Source organism: Anolis carolinensis, chromosome 4 (genome assembly GCF_035594765.1).
Source record: "Anolis carolinensis isolate JA03-04 chromosome 4, rAnoCar3.1.pri, whole genome shotgun sequence".
NCBI lineage: Eukaryota > Metazoa > Chordata > Lepidosauria > Squamata > Dactyloidae > Anolis > Anolis carolinensis.
This window is the reverse complement of record NC_085844.1, coordinates 207,364,856-207,383,586: the sequence shown is the minus strand read 5'-3', so window position 1 is coordinate 207,383,586 and position 18,731 is coordinate 207,364,856. Positions and strand designations below refer to the sequence as shown.

General features: G+C 39.5%; 1 protein-coding gene across 2 annotated transcripts in view; it reads right to left on the bottom strand.

Moving 5' to 3' along the window:
• tafa3 (TAFA chemokine like family member 3) overlaps nucleotides 1-18,731 on the bottom strand; it is a 165,648-nt gene that overhangs the window by 40,226 nt on the left and 106,691 nt on the right. For both annotated transcript variants that reach the window (XM_008109846.3, XM_062978665.1), the window contains exon 4: nucleotides 5,944-6,093. In XM_008109846.3, the coding sequence (XP_008108053.1) occupies nucleotides 5,944-6,093 (150 nt within the window). The remainder of the gene's footprint in view (nucleotides 1-5,943; nucleotides 6,094-18,731) is intronic.

The following is an 18,731-nucleotide window of genomic DNA, read 5'->3' as shown; positions in this document are numbered from 1 at the left end:
TTCTGCCTTCCTAACCATTGTAAAACTGGAGTGCTTACTGTACTATTATTTGAGAGCCTAAATACATAGGTTAGGTAAAAGTTTTGCTCTGACATTAGGTCTAGTCGTGTCTGACTCTGGAGGTTGGTGCTTATCTCCATTTCTAAGCTGAAGAGCGGGTGTTGTCCGTAGACGACTCCAAGGTAATGTGGCTGGCATGACTGCATGGAATGCTATTACCTTCCTGCCAGAGAGGTACGTATTGATTTCCTCACATTTGCATGTTTTCAAACTACTAGGTTGGCAGAAGCTGGAGCTAACAGCAGGAGCTCACAGTGCTTCCCAGATTCGAACCACCGACCTTTTGGTCAGCAAGTTCAGCAGCTCACTGGCTATTTTACCAAAATTATTTCTTAGGCACTCTCCAGGCAAATCCTGTTGAGCAAGTTATAGAATAAAACCACACATACACATAAACAAAATTAAAAATAATCTAAATAAATTACCATATTACACCAAAATTAGGATGCAGTTATTTATACAAAACCAAAGCTCCAAAATGGGTGTGTTTGGAATCAATGGTGTCCTAGAATCACTTTAAAAAAAAAAATATTGTACTTTGCTGATGGCATTACTGCTTCAGTTTGGGTGGGAACATTGATTTTGAAAAAGAAGGTTTAAAAATATGTTGGTCTCCTTAAAATAAGGGATTTAAAAACAGTGAAAGATCCTCTTGAAAGAAGTAGTTTTAAAGTTTGTTGGCCTTCTTGAAAGAAGGGGTTTAAATATGGTGGAAATCCCCTTGTTTTTCCAAAATTGGAGCTCCAAAAATGGGTGTGTGTCTTGGAATAAATGGTGCCCTAGATAAAATGAAATACAGTAATTATAACTTTGGGAGAACATTCATATACATTTTTAGAGCCAGGAATATACAGAAGCAAGTGATTGTACTGCTTTGGGATATTGTATACTAATCAAAATGCAGGTTTATGATAGGAAGACATGTGAGGGAGGTCATTGAAAACCCTTCCGTTCTGGTCTCTATGTGTCTGTGTAAGCGTGTATCTAATCTGGCAGTTTGTCATTCTTTCTGCTGGACCCACTTCACAGACAATTTGTGATTTCTCTTATGTGGAAAGTTGATCCCTCTTCCTTACATGGAGTTTTGACCCCCACCCCCCACACTGAAAAAAGAGCCTTGAACAAAAGTGAGAGGATTCTTCTGAGCAAGAGAAGGAATTTCCATATTTTCATATTTTCTATAATCAAAATACTATTTTTTTTAAATGCTACAATAGCAGAATTAATTTATTCACAAATAAAATGACAGAATCACTATGCTCTTAATGCATTTCATGGACCAGAGTACATAGAGAAAACATCATATGCACCTTCCTCGTCTGATCTTTGTGGCCTGCATGAGGTATTCCAGGAGCCGTGGTGGCGCAATGGGTTAAACCCTTTTGCTGGCTGAAGTGCTGACCTGAAGGTTGGGTTACTGACCTGAAGGTTGCCAGTTCGAATCCACGAGACGGAGTGAGCTCACATCTGTCAGCTCTAGCTTGTGGGGACATGAGAAAAGCCTCCCAGCTAATACATCCCGGCGTCCCCTGGGCAACATCTCTATAGACGGCCAATTCTCTTACACCAGAAACAACTTGCAGTATGTTCTCAAGTCACTTTTGACACAATTAAAAATGAGGTCTTTTCCCATCAACCGAGATGTTAGAATGCTTCTGGTCATTTCACATTTCAATCACAACAGATTGAGAGATGGGATGACACAAAGGCAACATTCACATTATAACATTGTAGTGTGTTGGGAAATCAGCAAATCTCTTTTTTTCTGCTCTGTTTGCATTTTAGTTGCAGAGGTCTGTTGAGTGTCTATAAGAACTTTATGTCTGGACTGTAACTCATGCCTGCATGATCATTTCAATGAAATTTCAATGGATAGTTTTAGGGGAAATGCTTTGTTCACACAAAAGTAAGCACCTTGGTGAGCTGCCTGGGGATGCAGCCTTTCATGGGAATTGTATCCTGTGTTTTTTAAGTAGTTTCTTGGCATCATATACAAATCCATTTGCACCCTCCAAGCTGCCAAGCCAATCAATAATGCACCAGCAGAGGCTTCCAGCCACTTCAGATAGATCCAGAATGACACGGCGCAATAAAATATAGATGGGCTGGAATTTATTTTATTTTTTGTAGTACTTTGCACAGGTGATTAGATGGTGTGTTTTATTCTTATATTCTGTGCCTACATCGCAGTAACAGGTTTCTTTTTTACTGAGTAACAAAGTAAAAGAAAATCAACAATAGAACTTTTGGGTCAGGAAGCCTTTGATACCAAGCCGACAAAAAGGGAGATGCAGATCTGTGATGTGAATCCCTTTTGGAAACTAAAAAGTATTCATAAAAGGACATTAAATATTGGTGCAAAGCTGGCCAAGCCAAGTAATTAAGGTTTCAACCCAGAAGCCATTTATTTCAAAGCCACATTATTAAAAATCCATTGGTATCTTTCACTGTAAGCAGGGGGTTGATTAACTTTGCTGCGCTAACCAATTAATTGGCCAATTAAAATATTAAAATCTGCAATAGTACAAACTTTTGAAATATCGCCCAGAGATTGCATCTACTGCTTATTTTTCTCTCTCTTATATATGCTGGGTTTTTCAAGTACAGTAGAGTCTCACTTATCTAACACTCGCTTATCCAACGTTCTGGATTATCCAACGCATTTTTGTAGTCAATGTTTTCAATATATCATGATATTTTGGTGCGAAATTTGTAAATACAGTAATTACTATGTAGCATTACTGCGTATTGAACTACTTTTTCTGCCAGATTTGTTGTATAAAATGATGTTTTGGTGCTTAATTTGTAAAATCATAACCTAATTTGATGTTTCATAGGCTTCTCCTTAATCTCTCCTTATTATCCAACATATCTGCTTATCCAACATTCTGCCGGCCTGTTTATGTTGGATAAGTGAGACTCTACTGTAATGTGTCCTGTTTTGTTTTGAAGAGAACAGAACACATCTGAAACTACAACTATGACTCTACTGTACCTTAACATTGTATTATAAAATGGATAACACATTATTTGAGATTAATGATTAAGTGCCTGTGATGGAGTGGGAAAAGTATAGCCCTCTAGGTGTTGCTGGATTGCCATTTTCAGGATTTTTCACAATGGGTTGTGCTAGCAAGATTCATGGGAATGAAGTCCAACAATATCTGGAGGGTCATACTTTGTCTAATCTTCCTATAGCTCACTGTATTATTGAGAAAGGCTATGTTTCCTGGGGGTTTTTTTAGTATCTAGGAAGAGCAGACAACCGCCAACAATATCTCTACAACACACATATCCAGTGTGAAATGGAAGTGATCTACAGGGCCAGTGGCTTTCAATCAGTTACAAATGTATCATTAGTAAGATGTAAAAGCAGGGCACCGTGACAGAGTGGCAAATACTGTTCTAGAAAAACTTGTACACAATAGCAGATTTTTATATGGACTAGAAGAACAAGAATATTTTATTCTATCTGGTACCCATGTATGTCTTTGGGTACATCTACACTGTAGAATGAGTGCAGATTGGCACCACTTTAACTGTCATGATCCAATGTTAGGGAATTATGGAGTTGTAGTTTTCCAAGGTCTTTTGCCTTCTCTGTCGAAGTAGACAGTCCGGCTGCATTAATTCAACAATGTAGAGGCACTTTTTGTCACCAAATGGTCAGTCACACTGGACATGCTAGAGACACAATGGATTAACAATGGTCAAATGGATATTGAGATAACACTATGTAACAAAATTTGAAAATGTTTCGGTTCCTGTTTTGAAAGTGTTATTTCCTGTTTAATTGTGTGGTATTTACCTTGAAAGTACAGTAGTTTTTTTACTCCAGAAACTTTATTTTTGTTGCTGCCACAAACTATGTTGAATTGGTTGAGACTCTATGAGATATTCATGGAAAAACTATTGCAAAATGTGCTGCAGGATGTCCCACAAAAACAAAGTTTTTCCAGTTTAATACACTTTTTCCATGTTTTCATAATACAGACAATTAGGAAATGACATTTATAACCCAGGAACAAAAATGTGTTACATAGTGTAATTGCCTCATATTAGTCATTTCTGTCACTATTATTATAATTTGTTCATGTTTTCAATACTTAGCACTCCAATATTCATAAATAAAATATTAAAATGTGAAGGAAGGAGACATTTGGGAATTATTATTTTATTTTGTTAGTCAGATAAATTAAATTAATTCTCAGTAATATAGGACAGATTCCACTTAAACATTAGGAAGACTTTCTGACAATAAGAGCTGTTTAACAGTAGAATATAGGGCCTTTGAGTATGGTGGAATGTCCTTTTCTGGAAGTTTTTAAACAGCAGCTAGATGGCCATCTATTAGAAGTGGTTTGATTGTGCTTTTCCTGCATGCCATTGGGTTGGACTGGATTGCCCTTTTGGTCCCTTCCAACTCTATTGTTCTACATTAACAATGTCCACTGAAAAAATATTAGCTCATCCCTAGGGAATTAAGCAATGATAACAACTAAGCAACGCTAGATTTAGTGAAAGGTGCAATGGCTGGGGAGGATAAAAGTTGGAGGCCAACACAGCTAGACTGGATGAATACTGATCTGTAGTGACTGGCAATAGCTATCCGTGTCTTCTCTATCTTTGTTTAAAATGGACAAAAATTGGAGAAGGGCTATTCTCACCCTCATCCTTTTCACAGTCCTCAAAAACTGTTATAACAACTGGTTTTCTTAAAACAATGTGTGGTGGTTTTATAAGAATTTGACTTTCGATATCCTAAAATGAGTTGCTGCATCACATACTTGCTTCATGTTTGTTTGTTTTTTAATTTTGTAATATGTGATTGATTCCTTGGGGGAGTAAAGATTAGGCAGTAAGAAAGGTGTTATAGTCTTCTTATAGACTTTGAAAACACTTTAATTCGCTGATATGAAACATAAAAATATGTTTACAAGCACTAAAAATATTGTAGAGGAACATCAGCATCTTCCCTTAATCAAAACCAAGTAACAAGTGAATTGATAAAAAATATTGTTTTTCAAGTCCAGCACCCACAAATGCATTAAAAACAGTTGTGGTAATGAAAAAAAGTTTTTTCACTGCAGGCCTGTATGATGTGGTTGCGATTCTGTCTGTGGTTTCAAGTCACTTCTGACTTGGCAAGATTTGTTCAGAAGCCTTTGGCCCCCTCTGAGGCTGAGTTGTGTGACTTGCCCAGGGCCATCCAGTGGATTCTCATGGATAAGCAGGGATTCAAACCCTAGTCTCCAGAGTCCTAGGCCAACACTCAGACCATAATACTATGTTACTTTTCCCCCAGCTTTCAAGTTAAAAACATTTGAGTCATTTTTTGCATTTAAAGCATCTGCAGTACCATTAAGCTTCCCCAATCTCATTCTAACCCTGACCTCAAATAGATACTATAATGCTTGTACAAATTCAAAGACAAGAATGAAAAACAGCACAGACAGACAGAGTTATAGCACATACAATTATTTGAAACTGGCTGGGCTGAGTTGACAAGGCTCGCTTGATGACCATGAGCTGGCACCTGAAGGTATTTATGTTCATTTGGATAGAATGTTATTCAAAGTTAAATGAGCTATCAGAGTCAGTCTCTCCAGCTTGCATTCATCAGTTGCCAAATGTAATAAATGTGATCAATTTGGGAAGTGCTTTATACTTTCATAAGGACCCTGTTAAGAGCTGAAGATTAGTACTGACTGTGTTTATTGCAGCTAAATATATAGCTGACTTTGCTTAAACTATAGGGCTTGAAGTGTTTGATGTACATCTCTGGTTCAGCACACTCAGTCAGACTTAAAGGCTCAAGAGATATGTCTATGTCTCCCCATTCATTCTGCAGCTGCACTCAGTATCATTTCATGGCGCGCTTACCGTCTACACATGAAGGCGCAGCATGCGTGGTCCCAGCAACTTGACCTGGAAAGCAGGAACATTTCACTGTTTGTGAGCGTTCTTCAATCTTGTTCTTATTGCAACATCTATGGGCAGCAATGACTTCGCATGTGCCAGGCTCTATGTGCACTGTAAGGAAACAAAGCATGGCAAATTGCACAAGGCTGTGGTAGTAAAATGGGATTATGCATTCACATTATGGAACCAAACAGGCAGTATAGCACTGAGCATACTGTGACATAGTTTTAAAGGGATTAACTGGACACATAATAAAAAGGCAAATAGATTTTCAAATCCCTCCCCATTAATTGAAAGCCACTGTATGGAAGCCTACACGGTGCACTGTTTTCAATATCCAAGTGTCACGAAAAGTAAGAAATGGTCCAAAAATCTGAAAATACTATTCACAAATTGTCACTGGGCAGCTAGGACTAAGCAGACTTTGGGAAAATAGCTGGCACCGGTAATTTAAAACCAGGATGAAGCAGAATGGTAAATATGCAATACAAGAGTAAATAAAAGATTAATTTGAAAGGCAGCAACCATGGCAAACATGGGGTCCATATAAAGTCCTCTCAACAAACCTGCCAGAGGGTTACTGGTAGAATGACCTTGCCATGATCTCAGCAAGATCACCATCTGCCTATGTATAATGAACACTATAAAAATACTTTGGTATACCAACTATTAGATTTAGACAAACATCTTGTAGATTTGAGTAGGGAACTCTATGAACTCTATGAAGGCCAGGGATAAATTTTCCGCCCAGACCTTCAGTGGCTTCATGCCCCCACTACCACCACGTTTCCATACAGTCCCTCTCAAAATGGTGATAGCAAGTAATGCCACTGATTTTCTATCACCACTTTGAAAGGGACTGCAGAGAAAAATCGTGATTTGGGGATATAGTACAGGGTTTGGGGTGCTTATTGGGAATTGTGTGGGGGTGTTTTGTGTTATTGTGTATTTCTGAAAATCACATATTTTCTTTTAAAAAATGAAGAGATTGGGTAGGTTTTGCTAACGTTGGGGATCTTGAGGTCACAAAAATGATGCACAGTAACTGTATCAGGCCCAGAGGCTATGCTGTGCTTACTCCTGCTGTCGATTATTTGTGCACTCTTTGTTTGTTCCTGACTTCTCAAACTGCCTTTATTCTGATGGAAAACTTCATGAATTGTCCCCTTAGAACAGTGGTTCTCACCCTGTAGGTCCCCAGGTGTTTTGGCCTACAACTTCCAGAAATCCCAGCCAGTTTACCAGCTGTTAGGATTTCTGGGAGTTGAAGGCCAAAACATCTGGGGACCCACAGGTTGAGAACCACTGTCTTAGAGCCTTCTAATGCAATGATTCCTTATTTAAGTATGCTGTAATATAGCTTCCTCGTGTGTGTGTTTTTTCAAATCCAGAAATGGTCTCCCCCCCTGTTTTTTCTTTAAAGGGGAGTGTCTTTTCTTTTTAAAAAATGAAATCTTTGGCTCGCTACGTGGACTCCAGAAATGACTCAGAAAACTGGCCCTTAGACCTGATAAGTTTCCCACCCCAATACTTTATTCCAAAAGTGATCAGAAATTTAGAATAATTGCACCCTGTAACACTGGACACTATGAAAATGAAGTCAAAGAAAGAGTTAAGGGTACTAGTTCACCAGAAGCACTTAAAGTTAGAAATTCCCTTGCCCACTTCCAGTTCTTTTGTTGTCATTGCTTTCTCCTGCTTTCCTTTCAGCTTTAATTTAAATATCCTTTTAAGTCTGATGGCCATAACAAGATTCAGGATTCCACCTAGAAGTACATTTGTCTTACTTAGAACGTCCCACATTGGCAGTTCATGGATGCCATAGAACTTAACTGGTCTTCTATATTACTCTTCTCTCTTTTCAGTTGGTATCAAAAGTGCTCTAAAGCTTAGGATTCTGCACTTTGCACTATTAAATTCCCCCCTCTCTCTGGTGTTCAGTTCATGAATCATCCAATACATTATGTATACTTTCTTAGCTCCCAACTGAATTGACTGTTCTTTGCTGCTAATTGTTATTTCATTGGCGTATTTTTACTCCTATCACTAAAGTTGTCAACAAAAATACTAAATAAAGCAGGCTTGAGACTGGCTCTTGAGAAATCAGCTAGGGATCTTTTCCTTCAATTCAAAAAATGCTTTTTATTACTGTTAGAGTATTCTTCATTTAAGGAGTTATATTTCCATCTCAAAGACCATCTGTTCCAATATATTCCTCACAATATTTTACTCAGCATTCTGCAGGTCTGCAAATACATTGGACTGATCTCATTTCCCTTGCCTTAATTCCTTGTCCTAGTTCTTTTAAGGGAGGGAGGGAGGGAGGAAGTCAGGAAGACCAGCTAATGCTGATAAAAGATTCAGGGATTCATAAGTCCAACATACACAAAGGCCACTAGACTGGAGAGTGATGATCCAACCCCTTCCTTAGAGGCCCATCTTAATTGTCCTCTTCATTCAAGTTCAAGCTGTTCTTAAAGAGTGACCACACAAAACACCCTCTCTTTTCCCTCTCACTGCAGCCTCACTCCATGATACCCACGCATGACTAAATGTGGATTTTAGTGGATTTTTCTACTCTTCTATAATTCCTAGAAACACCAGTTCAAAATCCTTGCCAGCATTCATCATTAACTAAATCCAAGCAATCATTGCTTATTCAGATTACACACTAAATCTCATTAACCATCGAGTATGGGGTCGTTTACTCCATAACAGGTTGCTTCTGCTTCTACTTGTACTGAAGTCCATTTTCTTTTGCCTAGCAAAAAGCTTTCATTAAAACTGAATTATGGCAGTATTTAAAAGACAGAGTCAAATTTATGGCTAGGAATGTTATTACTAAATAGTTCCAGGTTAGATAATTGTGTAATTATTATGGGCAGAAATGAAAGTGATGGTTCATTAGTATAAATGTCCATGAAATAACAATAAATAAAGCTAAATGACACTGGTCCTAATGCATAACCTACAATGAATCTGAACCAAAGGCTTCTCTGGGCTCTAGTCAGGCAGCTTTTAAACTCTGGTTGACTCCTGTAATGGGTAATTTTGAAATAGAGTAATATTGGTTGGGCCTGTCTACCACAGCAGTAACTTCTACTCAGGTCATGGGACTTATCCCCTAGTAAGTGCGCATATGGTCAATGTTTTTTTTTCTAAATGCCTTCAGTATAAGTATTGGATCTCTCTCTTGTATTCATGAAATTATACTTTCTTCTATGCTATCGATAAAGATTAAATGAGATTTCTATTTTATGGATGCTAATAGCCCTAAACTGTCAGCAACTACTTGTCTATGAGTCTTTAGGAACATGATGCCTGAGTCAGACCTGGAGCCTGGAGGTAGAATGTTAAATATCAGTGCTACCCAGAACATATTGCTTCAGGAAGGGGTAATGACACAGTGGCATCACTAGGAATGGTGTCATCCAGTACTGTAACGCATCGTATCAGAACCATAGACATCCTCCAGTACAGAATGCTTATTAAACATTTGAACTAATACTATTTATAAATCGTAATTCCCATATATCACTGAAAGTATTGACAAAATCAGCGATTATAAAAAATGAAAACAACAGTCAGGCATGTAGCCCCGGGGGGGGGGGGGGGCTTGAGGGGCTTCAGGCCCCCCCCCCCTTGAAGTTCTCAGGGTGGTCTGCGAGAAGGCCTTACTAGTACGTGGCATATTCATATCATGATCTGATTACCATGCTCAATATATCCCATATGCATGGGGGTATTGGGATAACAATACAAAAGGTAGATCCTCTCTCACTCAGACTCCCCCCCCCCCCCCCCGGCGGAATCAAAATCCTGGCTACGGGCCTAACAACACTGAATGCTCATAGAGTATGCAGACTAAATCATGCTATGTAAAGTGTCATTGTAATTGGGTAAAAATGACAGCTCTGACTGGAACACATGCACATGAGAAGATTCAATGTGCCTTGTAGGTATATTGAAAAAGAACTTACAGGCTGGTCTTACAAAAACATGTTTATGGTTATACCTAACTACAGGGATATTTTTCTATCTATATAAATGTTCTGATAGTTTTTCCCTTAACTTAAACAGCAAAACTACATGACCAAATCACACCAAATCTGGCCACAAAAGACATAGCCATCCGGTCTGTGTTTTTACACCAAAAAAGAAAGAAAGAAAGAAAAAAAGTCCTAATTAGAGGGAGAGGAATAACTGTTTTTTTCCCCATTGCTGACAGTTAGAAGGCTAAGGTTCGTCCACTTTGTCTCCTAGCAACCCACTCAGCCATTTAATGGCACCCAGGGCCTCTTCAATCAGGCCTCTTCCACATTGCCTATAAAATACAGATTATCTGATTTGAACTGGATTATATGGCAGTGTAGGCTCAAGGCCCTTCCACACAGCTATATTACCCGTTTATAATCTGATATTATCTGCTTTGAACTGGATTACCTTGAGTCCACACTGCCATATAATCCACTTCAGTGTGCATTTTATACAGCTGTGTAGAAGGAGCCCCATATAATCCAGTTCTAAGCAGATAATATAAGATTATAAATATACAATAGAGTCTCACTTATCCAACATAAACACCCTGGCTGTTACGAGTCAGACGCCAGCCAATATAAACAACACAGTTTATTGCAAAAACAACACAAAAGAGCCTAAGAAACAACCAAAAGGAGCCTCAAAACACTTTCTCTTCAGTGTGAGGTAACAATGTCCAAAAAGAACTCAAAAGACCCAAACTTGGGGTATAACCTGGATTATCCTGGGAAATAATCCAGATTAAAACAAACTGAGTTGAAAAGGCTGGAGACTCACTCCACCTGCTGGTTGGAGCTAAACAAACACATGAAAGCTACCAGCAGTGATCAATGGCCACACAATGCCCCAAAACGTTGCTAAAGGAAAACCACATTGTAAAGGAGAAGTCACAGCTGCCACGTCCCGTCCACGTCGTTAGGGAGAAGTCACAGGCGTCGAGTTCCAGTCCAAGTCGTCAGGGAGAAGTCACAGTCACCGAATTCCAGTCCAGGTAGTCAGGAAGAAGTCACAGTCACCGAATTCCAGTCCAAGGTAAACACAAAGAGCCAAAGCGACAGAAGCAAGCCGGCAGCTAATGCATAAAACCAACAAAAGACAATCCAGCGCAAAGCCACACAATGTCAGCCCCCGTTGCCACTAAAAACCCAGGTTAACACTTACATCCCAAAGCAGCCTTCCAAACATGTCTTCTGAAACAGAGATCTCGAAAAGTGCCCAACAAAACACCTTGCCGATTGCAAAGTTACATTAGCAACAAACTTACTTTTATCTACAAGTCCTCCTCTGAACTTGAGCCTGCCAACGCCCCATCCACAGCTGGTTGCTGCAAATCCTCATCAGAGCTGGAGTCACCCAATGCCCCACCTCCAGCTGCAGCCCTTCTACGATCTCTCCAGCCAGACCACCTTCTATCCAAACCCATAACTCCCCAGCATCCATCTGTATCTTCTCCGTGCCATCCCTCAAATGTACCACTGCTTATGGGCTCCTCAAGAATCTCCCGGATCTCCTGAACCTTAGTCCAATCCATCACCTCACTCCCAGAGTCTGACATCCCATCCTCCTGACTCCCAGTCCCACAATCCCCTTCAAAACCCTCAAAGGTATCATCATCAGAGGGCTCCATAAGTATTTCCCGGATTCTCTTCCCTTGTTGCTCCTCATCAGAGTCTTGCTCACGAGCAGTTTTCCTGCCTCTTCTGATACAACTAGTAGGATCTTTACTTGAAGACTCCATCACAACACTGGCAGAACGTTGGATAAGTGAATATGTTGGATAATAAGAAGGGATTAAGGAAAAGTCTATTAAACATCAAATTACGTTATGATTGTACAAATTAAGCAACAAAACATCATGTTATACAACAAATTTGACAGAAAAAGTAGTTTAATGTGCGGTGATGTTATGTAGTAATTACTGTATTTACGAATTTAGCACCAAAACATCACAATGTATTAAAAACATCACAATGTATACAAAAACATTGACTACTAAAAGGGCGACTGCATTGGATAATCCAGAACATTAGATAAGCAAATGTTGGATAAGTGAGACTCTACTGTAATATGAAATATTTACTGTGGTATAATAATACGGAACAATATAATCTCTAAAACCAGGACAGTAAATAAAGAGCAACACTCTGAAAGCAAGGAAATTGGGAATTCCAGAAAGGAAAAAAATCAGGGCCAGCTAACACTTCCCAACAAAGGATTCCATCAGGCAGGAAGCAAACAGGCTTTAAAGCTGTAAGGCCATTAAATGCTAATCAAGGTGGGTAATTGCAGCATTCATACCTGCCACACTGAGACTATTAATTGCTATTCAAATTGGCCAACTAAGGATTCCGCAAGGTAGAAAGCAGACAGGCTTGCAAGCAGCAAGGCTATTCAGTGCTATTCAACCTGGCCAACCAAGATTTCACCTAGATAGAAAACCCCCAAGCTCTGAAGCCACGAGGCTACTCTGTCCCATACAACCTGGCCTAGAAAGGATGTCCTATGTAGAAAGCGGCCAGGCTTTTAAGCTGCAAGACTATTCAGTGCAGTTCAAGCTGGCCAAACAAGGATTCCCCTACTAAGGAAGTAGCCAGGCTTCAAAGCGGCTCTGATTGAGGGTGCTACTCCAGCTACTCCAGAAAATGGCCAGGCTTTGAGGCTGCAAGGCTATTCACTGCTATTCCACCTGGCCAACAAATGATTCCCATAAGCCACAGTAACGCGTGGCCAAGCAAAGCTAGTTTTTTATAAAAACCCATACACTTCTGCTGAAACACTGCAAAAAATTATATAGACAGTCATTTTGGTGTCACCTGTTCTGCTGATGTCATCTGGTTCAGTTTGAACTCCTTGGACCCGCCAAGTGATGGCACTGCATTAACATCATAGAATCACAGAGCTGGAAGAGACTACAAGGGCCATCCAGTCCAACTCCTTGCCATGTAGGAATACACAATCAAAGCACTCCTGACAAATGCCTATGGATTATTTTTAAACCTCCTTTGCACTATTACAGCAACATGAGGGGGTAGGGAAGGGACTGCAACAAGTGATGAAGCAAAACATGGCTTATAAGTAACTTTCAAAACTGAAACCATTGGATCATCCACTTGTCTGAAACCACTAGCTCTCCAATCTTTCTGACAGGATTCTTGTTTATTTCTACATAAGGCTGTTAGTAAAAAAACAAAACAAAAAACAATGTGAACGCTGGATTGTCATGCTTGCTTTCTGCCACTGATCATGCTATCCTTTATGGGAGAAGTGCAATAAAGCCATCTTAAATGTCTTGCTCAAGCTTACACCTTGAGATTCTGAAACTGACTTTTTTTGAAGTCACCATGGCAAATTTGAGGCAGTATATAGTCTGGCCAGGGTCCAAGCAAATCAGTTTCTTAACAGGTCCCTTGAAATCATCCACAACATGATCCATTTAAAAAAAATCTTGCATTTATGTTTGGAACTTATGTCATTGAATTTATTTCTGGTGTCTGCTTTGCATCATGTGGGCTAAAATGATGGAAAGCCTTTGCTTCTTTTACATTTTCAGGTTTTTACCAAAAGCAAAATGTTACTTACATTAAGCAAAAGAGGATGAATTTCTGATGGGCTGCTGAATCTTATGTAACATCTTGTGTTTTTGTTTTTTAATAAAGGTAAACACTAAATATGTTAAATTATAGTTCTGAAACAGTTGCTGAAGTTTTAGAACTGTGTTACTGGACTGGTTGAATGCTTCAGCTGATTTTTATAAACTACTAGCTGTGCCTGGCCACGCGTTGCTGTGGCGAAGTATGGTGGCGTGGGAAATAAAGTATTGAGGAACTGGTGGTAGTTAAGGTAAAGGGTAAAGGTTTTACCTTACATTAAGTCCATTATAAATGGGTTATATAGGTGTGTGGAAGGGCCTTGAGTCTACACTGCCATATAATCCAGTTCAAATCTGCTAATCTGTATTTTATAGGCAGTGTGGAAGAGGCCAAAGTGAGGTCTAACTCTGCCTGTCCCCTGGGCTGAGTAGGTTGCTAGGAGACCAAGTGAGCGGAGCTTAGCCTTCTAACTGGCAGCAATTGGATAAAAACAATTAATCCTCTCCCTCTAATTAGAACTTTATTTTTCTTTTCTTTTTGTTGTATGAACATAGAGGCATGGATGAGGGGTTGTGATGCCAAGTTTAGTGTTACTGGGATGTGTAGTTTTGTTGTTTTGTCCTAGGTCGAAATTTCATTACCCTTTTATATATATAGATTGTGTGCATGCTCCCATTTATCAATCCTCTATAACCTCATAATAAGCACATTTGAGTAGGAGAGGCAAGAAACAATATAACTGGAGAGCCTTTTGGTAAACTAATTCTCAAACTTCTGAAGTGTTACATCTACCCCTTGAGCATACTGCATTAGAGGTTTAAAAGAAGGATATTGTACATGCTCTCAAAGAAATCTTGATAGAAAATATTAATGAAGGAGACTCTGTACTATTGTGATTTTGTACAAAGGAAATACCTTTTACAGGCTTGCTCGACCTTTTCTGTATTAGAGCTAAAGCCAGACAATTGTTCAGCTTCTCATCAGTGGCGATTACATGCACCTTCCAACCTATTTTCTTTCCATACACTCTGCTGCCCACTGGCTGATCACTGAGGAAGATAAGTACGTCCAATTTCCCCATCTTATCCCCCTGTTGACTCTGTGGAAAAAAAGCCCTTCAGAAGTTCCTTTGGAATATTGAGGGCCATTGTAAAGATGACGAATTTGTCTGGCTGAAAAGTTCTGCTCAGTTCTTTCAAACTTCTATTTTCTCAATCATTCTGGCTGTTCTTTTAAAAGTTTCCTCCCCACTAGTTTAGTATTCTCCTTGCTTGCTCTTTGTTTTCTGCAGAACCCTTTGGTGAGTTCACATATGGATAATGTCATGCATAACCTGCAATCTAAGGTAAAAAGTAGTTAACTTTAGATTTATCTAACCTTCAGCTTAACAACAACAACAACAACAGGTAAAGGTTTTCCCCTGATATTAAGCCTAGTTGTGTCCGACTCTGTGTTGCACCCCTAGGCTACGTAGTCACCTCAAAACCACACTGGAGCCCCAGAATAAAGCAAGCAAGTTGTTTATTGATGATTATATGCAAGCAAAAGAAAAGTATAGTTCAGAATCAGTGAATTAGATTTAAATCCACAAGAGCAAGGTACTTGAAATTCATGAAGCAAGAGTCTATAAAACCCACTTGAAGAGCATGGTCCAAAACTGGATTAATTTCAAGGCATGAATCAAGGATAACCACAGGAAAACAAGACTAGAGTACAGGATTAATTCCAAGGTAGTCCACATGTAAAGTCAATGATGAAACACAAGGAAAAGGTCTGGACTGGAATAAAAACCAAACAGCAAAGTCACTGGAATATTCAACTGGATTCGCAGCCAAGCCTGAAACTTGAAGCAAGATATAGGAACACAGAAAAAAGATCCTTCTTTCTTGAATAAGCAAAGTCGCCACTTCTGGCTGTGGCAGAGAAAACAAGGCATTTTAAGGAAAACCCAAGGTCTTTCTCTCATGAGAAAACTACTCATTAGAATGCTTCAAAAGCAACCGTCTGCTTCTTCGCAAACATTCTCGTTTCCTCCTCCGGTGAGTTATCACTGCTCTCCTGTCAAACTCATTATCCTCCTCTAAACTAGAATGTCCATCTGACACCTGGTGATCTGTCCTTGACTGCTGGGAGGAATGTGGTTCAAAATGCCTGCTTGCAACCATTCTGTCTCTGCTCCCAGAATCCACTGGGACAGACTCTGGCTGCATCTCAGACCCAAACCCAGAGTCCTCTGGCAAAGGTGGCTGCATCTCGGGCCCAAACCCAGAGTCCTTTGGCAAAGCTGATGGAGGGACACTGGCTGAATGGGCCCAATCTCAGGCTGGGCTACAACACTCTGGGGTTGGTGCTTATCTCCATTTCTAAGCCAAAGAGCCAGCATTGTCTGTAGACACCTCCTAGGTCATGTGGCCGACATGACTGCATGGAGCGCCATTACTTTTCTGCTGAAGCGGTACCTATTGATCTACTCACATTTGCATGTTATCAAACTGCTAGGTTGGCAAAAGTTGGGGCTAACAATGGGAACTCACCCCGCTCTCCGGATTCGAACCACCGACCTTTCAGTCAGCAAGTTCAGCAGCTCAGCGGTTTAACCCGCTGCAACACTGGGGGCTTTAACAATAGTAGTAGTAGTAGTAGTAGTAATACTTTATTTCTATCCCACCCCCTCTCCCCAAAGGAACTCGGGGCAGCTTACAACAAGAGGAAACAATATACATAATATCAGTCACACAATCCAAAAGAGGTTAAATCAAAACAAACAAATCTAAAAAGACAAATCACTACACATAGAAAAAAATCCCAATAGCCATATTAATCATAACTCATAAACATCACCCATATAAGTATAACACTTTACAACAATTAAGACACGTAGTACCACTAAAAACATCACAGAACCTACTCTTGTTGGTAAAATGATAAATCCCAATTAAAATTAATCTCATTAAAACCTCTATCTCTTGGTTTACGTTTAACCATTTTCAAATGCCTGTTTCCAAAGCCATGTTTTCAACTGCTTCCTAAAGATCATTAAAGTGAGGACCAGTCTAATCACCTTGGGGAGGGCATTCTACCCTCCTTTGATCCAATTTGTTGGTTTTATCTAAAGAGCTGGAAAAGTTACCTTTTTATTACAACTCCAAAGAAAGTATTTTTCCAATGCTCTGGAAAAAGGGATACAGCTTCCTTTTTCCTATTTCTAAGCCTATTCCGAGATCTATAGAAGAAGCCCTTCTCTCAGTCCCACCATCTTCCCAAGGACAAGTGAGGTGTTCTCGGTGTCTATTTGCAGGCTTTGGAACTCCCTCCCTAAGGAAGCTATAGGTATATGCACTATAGAATTAATGCTGTATATTCTTATACTGGCAATTTTCAACCAAAGCCTCTCTTCTTCTCTGCCATGAAGGTAACATCAAATCTTAAGCTGGATCTCCATGACTCTTTCCATTAAAAAAAAGGAAAATATGAGATTATGCACATTCTGTGGACTGCATCCCAGATAAGGTTGCACTAACACAGTGCATTTACAATCATGCAAGGTCTTCATGACTGTAAACTATACAGCCATTATTATCAGTTGCACAACATATGCCAATGAATTGTTTTTGCTTGCTCCTATTAAATGTCCACTTTAAAACTAAAGTTTATAAGCAAATATGAGGCAAACACAAATTTGCAACAGCTCACAATTCCTTTGAAGAATTCACTCATTCTTAAAATACATAACCATTTAAAAAGCATTTCATAAGCAATTAAACTGCAATCTGGACAACCATTTTAAAACATTAAAACTGCTTTGAAATTAACAAGAGCAAGTGAGTGCTCTAATGTGGTGAGTGGAGTGGCATGATCTTTTATTAACGATTAAAGGCAGGGAAAAAAGGTTTGCATTTGTTCTGTTTTGCTATTCACTAAGGTTTCCTCATACCTTTTCAAGGGATCCAGCACTCAGCTTTTAAAGTGGTTAATTATTTAGTAAAAAGAGCATTTAAATGCAGCTCTTTGGAACACTTAGTACCTGGGATGGTTCTTCACAATGCATTTAAGATTTTATTTTGAATGACTAATATGTCAAGTTGCTTCTGGTTTTCTCACGTTGTTCATAAGTTTTTCTGAAGTTCTCTGTAAAAGGTGATAAGAGTGCTACCATTCAGTTGAAGATGGGATGGCCTCCATCTCTTTTTGGTCATGTCCACAGGCACAACCAAATTTCATGAAATGCCCAGGCTTTACATTTGCAGTACTGTGATGCATCAAACTGTTTAGTACAGGTTGTATTATCCTGTTTGGGGAAAGGCTGTTTGATGATGTGGAAATTCTTCCAGTCAGCTACACAGCTTTAATCTGCAGTTTGACAGATGCTCAATTTAAATAAACATCTGGGACAGAATATTTTATGCCATTCCTTTGCTACCGTGATAATTATTTATTAATACAGCAGTAAGGAGGATTTGGTATTGGAAAAGGTACCATAGAAACTTCTGCTGTCACTATGAGTGAAGGTCGACAAGGATATGATGGAGACACCCAAAGACCATTTCATATCATACAATTAAAGCAGTATGGGGTTTTTTTTCGTGCCAGGAGCGATTTAAGAAACTGCAAGTCACTTCTGGTGTGAGAGAATTGCCCAGGGGATGCCTGGATGTTTTGATGTTTTTACCATCCTTGTGGGAGGCTTCTCTCATGTCCCCGCATGGAGCTGATAGAGAGAGCTCATCCATGCTCTCCCCGGGTTGGATTCAAACCTGGCAGCCTTCAGATCAGCAACCCAACCTTCAAGTCACAAGGCTTTAACCGCCACCAGGGGCTCCAGCAGTATGGTGTCACAGTAACTGCCATGGCAGCATCCTATGGAATTTTGGGATTTTCCATTCACAGAGCAGTATTTATAATTCTCAGCTACAGAGTTCTAGTGCCACACAAAACTGTAAATCTCATGGTGCTACACAGGACTGGCCCTAGATAATTTTCAAGTGTAAGTGAACAGAATTTTGGCACACACCCCCCCCCCAAAACCAATCACTGAAAAATAAAAGCATTGGATAAGTGAAAATGTTGGATAATAAGGAGGGTTTAAGGAAAAGCCTATTAAACATCAAATTACATTATGAT